The sequence below is a fragment of the Canis aureus genome, chromosome 6 (genome assembly GCF_053574225.1).
Source record: "Canis aureus isolate CA01 chromosome 6, VMU_Caureus_v.1.0, whole genome shotgun sequence".
Classification (NCBI taxonomy): Eukaryota; Metazoa; Chordata; class Mammalia; order Carnivora; family Canidae; genus Canis; species Canis aureus.
In genome coordinates this window covers 43,025,033-43,037,188 of record NC_135616.1, presented here as the reverse complement: position 1 = coordinate 43,037,188, position 12,156 = coordinate 43,025,033, and the positions used below count along the sequence as shown (strand labels likewise).

At 50.4% G+C, this 12,156-nt stretch overlaps 1 protein-coding gene across 22 annotated transcripts in view; it reads left to right on the top strand.

Moving 5' to 3' along the window:
* The window catches only part of CDC42BPA (CDC42 binding protein kinase alpha), a 309,696-nt gene extending 297,890 nt beyond the window's left edge, over positions 1–11,806 (top strand). For 21 of the 22 annotated variants that reach the window (XM_077901337.1, XM_077901329.1, XM_077901328.1 and 18 more), the window contains 3 exons: positions 2,248–2,365; positions 7,283–7,440; positions 7,850–11,806. In XM_077901337.1, the coding sequence (XP_077757463.1) occupies positions 2,248–2,365; positions 7,283–7,440; positions 7,850–7,981 (408 nt within the window). In that variant the 3' untranslated portion in view covers positions 7,982–11,806. Of the gene's footprint in view, positions 1–2,247; positions 2,366–7,282; positions 7,441–7,849 lie in introns of those variants that run through there. The other variant, XR_013381712.1, reaches the window with a different exon arrangement.
* Positions 11,807–12,156: the final 350 nt, after the last annotated feature.

Here is a 12,156-nt window from a genome sequence, read left to right as displayed (position 1 = left end):
TATAGCTCATTAGCCTAGAACCAGTTCAACTCAGAGAAAAATTTTTTATTTAGTGGCATTGAGGTCTGTGATAGGGCCTAGCCACAGGCCTTCTTTCCACAATAAACCCCTTTTTGAAAAGCTTAAAAATCTCCCAGGTAAAAATTATAATAGTATTAATGAGTAACAGGAAAATTTTTTTAAAAAAGATAATCTCACTAGTTGAGGTGCTGCTATACCTTTAATTTCAGCCAGGATCCGAGATATGACAACTAATTCAGAGAGAAAACAAACACAGAGTGGCTGCATTGGGAAGGACTGTGTTCTCTCTCCTCTCAGCCCCTGCAATTTGGCCTGACATCCTGGAATCCAGTGGCCTTGCTGTGGCTGGAGAGCTGGTGGCCATTGAAGCAGATTACCCATGCTTCCCTCAAGAAATACACGCTTAGCTAAGTCCTCAGGAACGTTTTCTCAAGTTCACTTTACAAACAAGACACTCGGATTCCGTCATGTATACCCATGTCCCACAGCGCCCCTGACTTACTAGCAAAACAGTAGCACCAATTTTTTATTTGCATAGAAAACTAACCATAGGGTATGAAGTTTATTTTTGTGTTTTTGTTTGTATTATGAAATTACCCTAAATTATGTTTGAAAAGTCATTGACATTAAACCATAATGTCATTTAAACATCTTATTTAACAAAATAAGATGAACGATGATAAAAACAAGCCTAAGTTTGCCTGGTAACATTGCAGGGAGTGCATTCCAGAGGACTATTGTCTAAATTAATCGGTCAAGAATTTTTCCAATGAAAGAGGACAGAGATGTCCTGTAAGTCATTCCTCTGCAAGTAAAAATACTGTCGTCAAAGTTTTCCCCTGATCTGAAATGTATTTGCGCCCAAAAGAGCCCAGCAAAGCTGGTTTCCTGTCACTTTAGACTGACGTCAAACTCCAGCTGAATGAATGGTAAACTGTTCCATTGTGGGTTTTTTCTCACAAAATATTTCTTCTGTGTGTAGTCTTTGATTACTGCACAGCTGGTATATTTTTACAGACTTCATTTAGGCCATTTATTCTAGGCTAGGTTTGTTCTATAGGAAAGGACGCCCCCCCGCCCCAGGTATCTTATGGTTTACAGCAGAAACAATAAGAACTAGAAGGTTGAAACTGATCTTCCCATCTCTTTTGATCTTTTCTTTGCTGCACTGTTTGCCTGTCACTGTGTCTTAGAGGGTTGCTTCCCTACCCTGAATGTTAAAATGCTGGTGCTGTTTCAGTTTTGATCGTTTTATTTTCTTAGAGGAAAAAAAAGGGGGGAAGCATTTGCTTTGAACAAATAACACACTAAGAATTAAGTGGACTTTGCAGATTCGATATGTGAACCAAAAGGCAGTGGTTGGCTCTGCGACCCACCATCCCACTAACTCAGCTGGCGTGGCTGCTCAGAATGTAGGATCTGGAGTTCTTCACGCAGTATTAGTGCGTGTTTCCCTGATTGCCAACCTTGGCCCGACGTTGGTTGTTTTGACACAACCTTCTCTCAGGAGTCAGCCAACCCTCTTTCTGGTCTCACAGGTTTGGGTTCTCAGCCAACTTCAGATAGCTCTTACTAGTAGCCTCCTCTCTCACTGTGTATGACTTCCAAGGTACCCAGTGGCCCACTTTTCTACCTGGAGCCCCAAAACCATTCCATAATGTGATAGAAAACTTTCCAAACCAGAGTTGCCTGGTGAGATTGCTTCACCCCGGTTGTGGATGTGCCAGATGTGCCACAGTGCTGCTCACACAGCACATTCTGTATCATACTGTAAAACATCTGCTGGAGAAAAATAGACTCTAAATTTACTTTGCTCCAAGTGGGCTCATTCTCTTCAGCTAATGGAGTCATCCTAATAAAAATCTCGCAGTATGTAGTAAATGCTTTGTCTCATTATCTGCAAATGTCCGTGTAATTCTGAGCTTCGCTGTCACTTCTAACCACGTAACTTTTACTCACTGTTCTCACAACAAAGAGTATTCTTATTTGCCAATAACCATCTCAATCCATACAAGGATGAGCACTTATCCTTGACTGGGGTGAGGTTTGCTTCCATTCGGGTTCAGTACTTCTGGGGACAGGAGGGATTATATAGTCTCTTCCTTGTTCTGTATCACTCTGGTCAAGATCATTTCTTTGCTAAAATGCAAGTGAAAAATAGACATCTCTGCTGAAAATCACTCACTCTCTCTGGCTGAAGAGTTTTCCTCTGTGTTTTGTTTTCAGAACCCTCGGCCTCAGGAAAGCCGGACCGTGTTCAGCGGCTCAGTCAGTATTCCATCCATCACTAAATCCCGCCCTGAGCCCGGCCGCTCCATGAGCGCCAGCAGCGGCCTTTCGGCAAGTGAGTGCTGCCCTGGGTGCCCCTGCTCTGGCCTCGTCCATGCATGCATGCTCTGGTGGCCTTCTGGGTAGGGGGCCAGGAAGCATGGGTGCACTGTGTTTAGCAAGTGATCATGGGGTCCTTTTCGAGTTCCCGGTCCATCCTGGAGACAGATGCTTAACACCTCAATCTGTGATGATAGATGCACCATGACAGAGTAACAAGCAGGGGGCTATTAGGGGTGATTCACACTGAGATTCATTAGGAAGGTCACAGGCCTACCCTAGGGTTGATGCCATGTTTTAGTCACTTTTGATTGATTCAGAGGTGGCCAGTGTGGCTATCTGGTGTAGTAGTCAGGGAGTGACCCCAAACATAAAGCACAAGTGGTATAGGCAACGGTCAGATCAAACAGAGACTTGCAGAGCAAGCGGAGGCATTTTTATTAGAAATATAATGGGAAGCCTCTGAAAAATTTAAGCATGGAAGGGCGACCTTTATCCAATTCACATTTTTAAAAAACCTCTCCGACTGCCAAATGGAGACTGGATACAGGGCAAGAGTGGAAGTGTGCCTCCTGGTGGGGCTCAGAGTGGCCAGCAAGAGTGACAGGGCCTGGGGGACAGCGGTGGAGGAGAAGGGAAGGCAACAGGGAGACACTCAAGGGTGAAAACAGTGAGGCTTGGCAGGGCATTAGTTGTGGGAGGTGAAGGAGATGGAAGAGTAACAGGTGACCCTCGGTTTCCTGTGGGAGCAGTGGGTGCCAGGGTCTGGAATGGCTGGCAGGACATGAGGAAGGAGACCGTGGACACATGAGCAGGATGGCACTCGTCATTCATCCAGTGACCATCCAGGAGACAGCAAGTCTTCTGCTGGGGCACCGGGGCACTGTCATATGCAATCGAGCACCTGCTTTCAGGTGGCTCGCTTGCCGTCTTTATTGGCAGCTTCTCTCCTTCCACCCCGAACCTCGGCACTGCTGGTCTTCTACTTCACACAAAGCCCTGCGCTCAGGGGCCACAGAGAGAAAACTCTGCTCCACACTGGGCTTGTCCCCCTATAGTCAGAGCAACTTCAAGGGCCGGGGCGTGGGGGGTGTCAAAAGGTACTGTTTGTCCCAGGAAAGGTTCAGGGATGCTAGCAGCTGCCAGCTTCAGAATAAGAGGCGTGCAGAGAGGCAGTATTTGGTCATGACAATGAAATGTCTCTAGTGCGCTGAGATCTTTGGGAGTTCCTGGATTACAAACAGCGAGCTAGATTGTTAGACAATCGGCACTGCTTCTGACTCGGGGAAGACTGTTTGTAGCCAAGGGCTGCTTTTCTGTCCCTTTTGCAAAAGTAGCTTGACATCGGCCTAGAGGTTGGAGGTTGTACGTGCAAGGTGCCACCAGAAGTGCATTCCAATTGTGTCAAGCATAACCTTAACAAGACCTCTCACCGTGCCCACAGCTGGTCTCTGGGGGCACGAGCTCACATTCAGTCCCTCGGTCAGAAATCGTATCTGTTGCCTCCCGTCCTTGAACAGTAGATATCTGAGAGGCAGTCTCCTGCTGTGAATCCAGTTTGTTGTGTCTGCAGCAGACATTGGAGTCAACCCTGCTCTGTGCTGCCTGTTGCTTCCAGGCCCTGGCGATACAGAGATGGGGGCTAGTATAGTAGTTACTTCTCGTGCAGAAAGTGGTATCCTGAAACTTAGATCGAAACAATGATCGGGGGTGCCTGGGTGGCTCAGTCAGTTGAGCGGCTGACTCTTGGTTTCAGTTCAGGTCATGTTGTCAGTCAGGGTGATGGGATGGAACCTGCTTGGGATTCTCTCTCTCCTTCTCAAAAAAAAAAAAAAGAAAAGAAAAGAAAAGAAAAACAATGATCCTTGATCATCTCTGTCCGTTTCTAAGGGTCAGGGATCTGGGAGCGGCTGAGCTGGCTGACTCATGTCAGGGTCCCCGTGGCTGTGGCTGGAGCGAAAGCCAGCCAGCCTCTCATGCAGCTGTGGTTGGGGACTGTGTTCCTTACTATGTAGGCCTGTCTCTATGGTCCCTGAATGTCCTTGTGCAATGGTGGTTGCTTCCCCCAGAGCAGGTAGACAGAGAGGCAGGTAAATGGAAATGGCAACATTTTTATAAGCTCTTCTCTGGGGAGACCCCACCCCTCTGTGGTGCACTGTAGAGTCCTCAGACTACCGGCAGGCGTAAGCCTCCAGAGGGGAGGCTCCCATGCATGGGGCTTTCAGCTTCAACGTCTGACCCTTTGTCATTGCCTCCTTAGAGCATCGCTGCCCTGGGTGCAGGGCCCTGACAGTGAAAAATCTAGCCAGTTGGAAAAGTAATAACCATTTTATTTTCTTTTTATTAATGGTGGCTACATAGATAGTGGATTTACATTATAACTAAGTTTTCAAGATTTGAGATGCAAAGAGAGTATTACAGCATTAACAGTTGTGTATAATCCCTGCTCCAAATATATATATGTATACACACACACACACGCACGCACAAAAGGAATCTGCTGTATAATGTGTTACATTCCCAGCAAGATCTGGACAATACCCACAAACAGATCAGTATTTATACAGCCAAATTCATGATTGGTCATGCTGTAAATAGATAAGCTCTGTAGTCAGCCTCCAATTAGCTCAGATTAGGTTTGCCACCGCATGAGTTCACATCAAGCTTATGAAAACACTTTCCATCTTCAGGGCTTTGGTTTTACTGAACAGCAGATAAAGATGGGCCCTGTAATGGAAGGCTGTGAAGGGCCCGGGGCCGCCACCTCTCAGGAACCCATCAGGGGTGCTCGGCTTGAGATCCTTAGTGAGAAGGCCCTCCCAGGAATTCCAAGGGGCTTCTTCTGTGTCAGGTGCCACCTCCTGGCTTTCAGAAGAGTCCAGGTCATGTGAGAAGTTTCCAGAAGGTTCCAGAAGGACAGCCAGCTGCGAGAGTCACAAGAAGTAATAGAGAACCCTGTTGTCAGTCTCCACAACCAGAAGCACAGATCTTTCAGAGCCAGAATCAGGATGGCTTCACGATGCAAAGTGGCTCCGTCCCAGTCTCCCCGAAGAGGAAGACCCACTCCTGTCAGCCACCAACTCACAAGGGAGCCTCGCCTCTCCTGAGGTCATGCAGAGTCAGAGACCTTGCCGCCCAAGCCCCAGAGCCATCAGCCAGTGCTGCTTAGAGGAGGCTGTGCCCAAGGACATAGTCTCAGCCGGGACCACAGGCCTCAGACTGTCCCCAGGCCCCTTCTGCTGACCTGTCACAGCAGCCTTGCTTTAATGTGTTAAGATTGGAGTGGTCCAGTGTGACTTTTCTTTGAAAGGAACATTCCTAAAGTTTGTTCTTAAAAAAAGTGTACATCACGGAGGTGGCATGAATTTCTTGTGTTCTGTAAATGGCACTCGAATGAAGGCAAGGAGATGGTTAAGAAGAAGGTGCAGCCCGGAGAGAGCCCCCCGCGAAAGTGCACCTTGCACTCTTGAGAGTGTGGGCCCCACTGTGCACTTTCTGCCCCTGGGGTGCAGGCCCCACTGTGTGCCTTCTGCTTCTGGGGTTTTCCATGTACCCAGGGCTAAGCTGTTCCCATAGAAATCCCATAAAGCAGAAATTAGGCATTATCTACAGGTAGAAACAGAGACCCAGGTAAAGAAGGTACTTGAAGTCACATGGTTAATAAGCAGAGCCACAGAAGCCTCTGGTGCTTCGGATGTTCTCTTCAGAATAACAAACTTTTATAAAAACAATGTACTGGATAGTTTCCGTGGCCCTGAAGCAACAGGGAATTGGGATGAGTTAGCCTTTGGGAAGGTGGTGACCCAGGGGCCCAGAAGAGCCACCTCCAAGGAGCGACAAGCACCTTCATGGCGATCATGAAGATCAGTGAGTGGCTAGTGAGTGACCCCTGCAGCAAATGGGGTGCTGGGGGGGCAGGTTCCAGGGTGCAGGAGGAGGAGCCTCCCCCCCCCCCCCAATCCTCCCGAGAGGTTCCAACAAGGAAGCCTGAGGTTCTGCTGCTGTGGGTCAACGACAGGTCCAGGCTGGGGCATCTGTAAGCTCCCCAACACGGGATAGGGGTGACTCTGGACATGCGGGGGGCCTAGAGCACATTCCCAGGCTGATGAAGACTTTGTGTCTTCATCGTCATGAGGTGCCTGACACAGTCGTCTTTGATGCTCTTACAGAATTCTTAATGTAAAACCACTAGATTGGGATTTATTTTTCAACCAGCAGCAAGTGAAAACAGTCATAATCTGTATCTTATATGGACAAGTCAGCAGTCTTTTCAGTCCAAGTGGTTTTAATATGGAAGCTCAGCAAGATTAAAATGTTTTTTAGGAAAAAAACTAAAGAAGAAGGAATGGGACACCTGGGTGGCTCAGTGGTTGAGTGTCACCTTTGGCTGAGGGCGTGATACCAGGATGCTGGGATCAAGTCCCACATCGGCTCCCCGCAGGAAGTCTGCTTCTCCCTCTGCCTGTGTCTCTGCCTCTCTCTATGTCTCTCATGAATAAATACATAAAATCTTTTTTAAAACAATAAGGAATACCAAGAGCTTTGAACAAGTAGGAACAATTCCCCAGTATTTCCGAGGGTTTTGTCTCCATCCTCCTCCCTCCAAATGGTGCTGGTCCCTCCTTTAGGTGCCCCCACTCTGACACTGAACCAGAGTGTGATTTTCAAGCTCACCTTTTGTAGCCCAGGCTTCTGGGCCTGCGGGATGGATGCAGGATAGAGATGCTCTCGGGTTCCTCACTCTGTATGCAAATCCTTTAGCAGTAAGGTGCTGGGTGCTCCAGCACTTAACAGGCCTCAAGAAGGCTGCCCCTCACCGGCTGGCCCCCCATGGGTTACCGGCTCGCCGTCCCCCCCCTCCCAGGTCAACACACTTGCACAGGGTGTTCTCTTGTCCACCTGTGTGAGGTCTGACCTCAGTGCTGTCCCATAGGGTCATCTGCACAGAATGGCAGTGCATTAAAGAGAGAATTCTCCGGAGGAAGCTATAATGCTAAGTGGCAGCCCATGCCCTCCCCATCAGAGGGCTCCTTGTCTTCCGGAGGCATGGACCAGGGAAGTGACGCCCCAGCCAGGGACTATGACGGAGAGGTGAGTGGGGTGTGGGCAGCAACTGTGTCTGGTCTGGAGAAGTCCTGTGTTAAACAGATTCACACACTCACTGCAGTGATGCCACCACCTTAAGAATGGCCTCAGCTGCAGTGAGGGCAGGTTTGGGGAGGCCTGATGTGGCCAGTAGGTTACACACTGCAGTTTTGCAGAGATGTTCTAATAGCTTTTGTGTGAAAGTGACCCACATTTCCAAAGGCCTGCAGGAAGGGCTGTGAACGCTTGTCATATTCCATGCCCTTTATTGGGCTCAGAAAAAAGGAACTCATTACTGACCATGGACCAGTCACACTCAGTTATTTGCTCTAGGTGCCTGCAGGTCACCTGTGGGGGGCAGCACTGAGCCCATGCCAGTCCTTTGCTTCTCACTACTGTCTTCTCCGGCCTACAGGACTCGGATTCTCCGAGGCACTCCACAGCTTCCAACAGCTCCAACCTCAGCAGCCCGCCCAGCCCAGTGTCACCTCGGAAGACCAAGAGCCTGTCCCTGGAGAGCACCGACCGTGGGACCTGGGACCCGTGACCCTGACCGGCTCCGGCTCCTCCCTCTCAGCCCCTTCTGCTGCCCTGTCTCCACGTCAGTCCCCTACCCCTGCCCAGAAGGTCCAGGGCCTGCTGCAGGAGCAGAGTGGGGGCTCGGGACAGTGACATAGTTCTTGCAGCCCCTGCCCCACTCTGTGTTGCCCTCCCCCCACGCCCCCTCTGCCCCCACCATGTTCCCTCCACTTAACAGCAACAGCCCTAAAGGCAGACTCACTGAGCAGCTTCGAGGACTATTGATTCCATTTCCTACACTTAGAGTTGCTTCCCATCATCGTGTCCCCTCCCCAAAGGTAGCTCAAGTAGACGGAGGCCCGGCAGATCTGTTCCCACTGCAGAGTCGTCCCGTCGTCCCCACTGCCCGCCGGGCTCTGCACCCAGCCGCCTGCCCTCCCTTCCCCCCCTGCGCCCCCTGCACCCACAGCCAGTCGACCTGATTGTTGCCAGTAAATCCTTATCCACTACAACAGTGCATATTTTACTACAATACAGAGTTTAAGTACACAAATGTAGAGGTTAAATACTGAATGTACATAGTAAAAAGCATCTTGTATTCAACAAAGATGGATTCCTATATAAGAGAGAGATCATTTAATTTAAAGAAATGTGTTGTTTCTTGTCTGTTTTCCAGCTAAGTGATTTCAAGGGTAGGAAGGCCTCACGCTGATGTTTGTAGACGTTCGTAGACATTGGTAGCCGGAGAGGGAGACAAGACAGTTCCCTGTGGTCGGGCCACAGTCCCCCGGGGGCTTCAGGAAGACATTCTGAAAGCCCGTCTGGCCGCTCTGGGCTGCAGCCTGCGCTCAAAGCTTAACCCTGGAAGCCGCCTCAGTGGCAGCAAAAAACACTTCCACATCTTTCACTAGCAATAGAATTCAAACCACACTCCTCGGTTTTTATTGTATTTTGGTATCTTCTGCAGAAGAATGTAGAAATGCAGTCTTGTCACCTCCCGAGTCCTTCCACTGAAAGCACGCAAGGGATGGCACAGCCTCCGAGGGTCCTTACCCAGGTTCCTGGAAGTGCTTTCCTCTGGGCTAAGCCCGCTTCCCCCCGCCCTCCCATCCCTGGCTGGGCTCCTTGGGGAAGCCTGAGAGTTTAATTACCAAATAATAGAAAACCTGACATGCAAGAACTTGAACAGCCTTAACCAAATATGCTTTCCCACCCCTGGGGGAGAACAGAACTGCTCCTAGAGCCGGGCAGGTGGGGCCGTGGCAGGTGCAGCCGTGGCCCTGGCCCTGGCACTACGGTCCGAGCGCCTGGTGGAGCTGCTGCTGTTCGAACCACCCAGGAGGCGAACGCACAGCCCCAGGGGCTTCGGATCTTCCCGAGTAGTTCATCAGTTAAGCACATGAGCAGAGAAAGAAATAAAATTATCTCATGGAAGTGAAGAGAATCTGGCTCTCTTACTTTTTATCTAAATTTTTCCTAGAACCGGCAGTGAGATTTCCTCCTCTTTTTAAACTGCAGTTCCCGAGCACCGTGACCCCCGTGGCATATAGTCCTCTGCGGAGCTGGGACCCGGTCCAGGCTGCCGCTGCTCTGAGACATGCCCGATGCTCGGTGAGGGAACAGAGGCCCAGTGGAGGCCACCGCGCCCAGACTGCTGACGGTTTGCTGCACACAGGGCACGAGCCACCACACGGTTCTCCTCTCTAAATCTTTTGCTGCGGGGAAAGACGTGTCATGTGAAATACCCCTGGACATCCCTGTGTCAAGGACCAGGCCATGAGTGGTTCCTGCCCTGGGACCCAGTTGCCCTGGGAACTCAGCACTTCCCAGCAAGGACAGAGGCCCCCAGCCAGTGGCTGCCTCCCACCCTCCCGACCCTCCCTTGGCTCTCACTTCCCTCCCCAGCCTCCCGGGCCAGGGGTCACAGGACTCCGCACTACGGCATTAGTTTGTAGCTTCGACAACTACGTGAATTGGTGTGGCCTGTAGGTGCTTATTTTGTAAAGGATGCTTTTAGGGTCAAAGTGTCACCCTCCCTGCGGTCTGGACAGCAGTTCAGGGAGTCACCACAGGGCAGAGGAGAGAGACCCTGGAGGCAGTGGTGACCCGGGGACCTGCACCCTGGCACTTCCGCGTCTTCCCTCAGCAATCTGAGACCGTGTAGGTCAGTTCTGAGCAGAACAAGTTCCAACAGCTGTCCTGTTGGGAACAGGGGGAAACAGGTGCCTGCCACAGGTGATAGTTTAGGGGGGCGGGTCTTCCTGAGATAATGATCCTTCAGGGCTTACCCCACACGCAGATATGAAGTAGTTACCCTCAGAAGCTTCCGAGAAGAAGGATCTGAGAAGACAGGAAGGGATCCAGGGAAACAGAGGGACCATTCAGAGGGCTCAGGAGGAAGGACTGCTGCCTGAAGCCCTCCTTTGTTCTCTTGCAAGACCTTTGAAAAATGCATACGGCAGCAGGAACATATTTCACAGTAGGAAGGACAGATCAGTGGGGCATTTCTGGAATAGTCTGTATGTATTGGTATTTTGGTGCTATGTCCAGCCAATTTGTTGTCTATCCTGGAATTCTAATTTAATCTCGTGTGCTTTGGGTATAGAAAAATCATCCAGCATATACAGATCTCTTTCCTTTTGCCAAAAACAAAAGCCTTCCTCCTTGTCAAACGATTAGTAGACTTCCCGTTTGTAGTTCCGGGCACACGCTCCCCCTTCAGCCAGGCAGGCCCGTTTCCGGGAGCACAGTTTGAAGGCTCGGAGCGGGAGATGCGCAGGCCCCCACGCTTCTTGTCCCCAGGCTTCTGGGACGAATATGAAATCCCTGTTCTGTTGACAGCGACAGCCTGTCATTCCTGGCTGGCTCTCGGCCTCTCTGCCTTCCATATGGTTAGAGTCATGTCATTTTGTTACTTAGTGGCCACATCTATTTCTGTGGAAGACAGGTTGCATTTAAACCGACTCTCCGGTATCTGCCTAGAAGAGCCGGAGGGGGCGCAGGCAGACATCCCAAGCAGCCCAGTAGGGCCACGTGTCAGCCCGTAGTGGTGGTCACGAGCCCTGTGGCCTCCCGGCTGAGCGGGACCCTGAAAGCTCCCCATCCCGGCTTTGGCCGGGGCGGCACGCTCGGCAGTGGTCGGACCTGGCCGCTGCCCGGGTCCACGGGGCCCTGCGCCCCTGGCTCCCTGCCCGGCCCAAGTCGTACAGGTGAGCTGCGGGACATTCCACTGAACCCGTCAGGCCTCTTTCCTTGTTAGGACTTTAATGATCACTCAAGTGAGATCCTCTGCAGAGTCCTGCTGGAGAGGAGGGCTGGCTTGCACGGGCGCCGTCCACCCCTTGGCGCAGGCCGGCCCCGCCCTCCTTCCCAGGGAGGACAATCGCCACACACAGGAGCCACGTCACTTATGAGGGCCGCTGAACAACAAACCTGGAAATTTCATGAAAACAAAATGACCTGCCTTTTTATTTGATAGTGTAATATCATTTATTTTATAAATTTTTAGGGTTTTTTCTCATTGTAATATTATTGTACAGTTTTGCATGGCCTAGGTGTAATCATTTTTTTGTTTAGAATATAATGCTGACAAATGTGTGTATGGAAGGGAAAAAGATGCTTTGGCCTCTCCTCTTTATTGACTTTTGTTTGGTTTTATACCCTCAATGTCTTAGAGAGGTTTATAAGCAATTCTCTGCTACCAGACAATGGTGTGGATTCTTTTGCACAGAAATATTTAAGGTGGGATAGTCAAAAATGTAACAAGACTCCTCACCAATATTTTATGTTGGTATCACTTAATATTAACCAGAATTTGATGTATTGCAATAAAACAGGGAACTGTTAGACCTGACGGTCTTGTCTTTCTTTCCCTGATTGCAAGGTCTGAGCGATGGAGGAAAGGTGACTGACTCATCTTGCTAGATCCTGCCTCCTGTCGTCCCCGTCCTCATCCCAGCGTGCTCCTTAGCCTGCAGAAGGATGCGGGATTAGTTTAACCAGGGACTTTGCAAGTTCGCCCTGTAGCTCAGGTAAGGGTGGCTGTGAAAGAGGCCAGGCCTGTCGGCGGCCTCTGTGGCCCCCTCCGCATGCACCTGCCACGCTGGGACTCCCTGTGCGGCCGGGTTTCCGCCCCAGTTGTCACTTCTGACTGTACAGACCTGGGGGCTGCCTGGTGTGTCCGCTGTGCTTGTGATCCTGAGT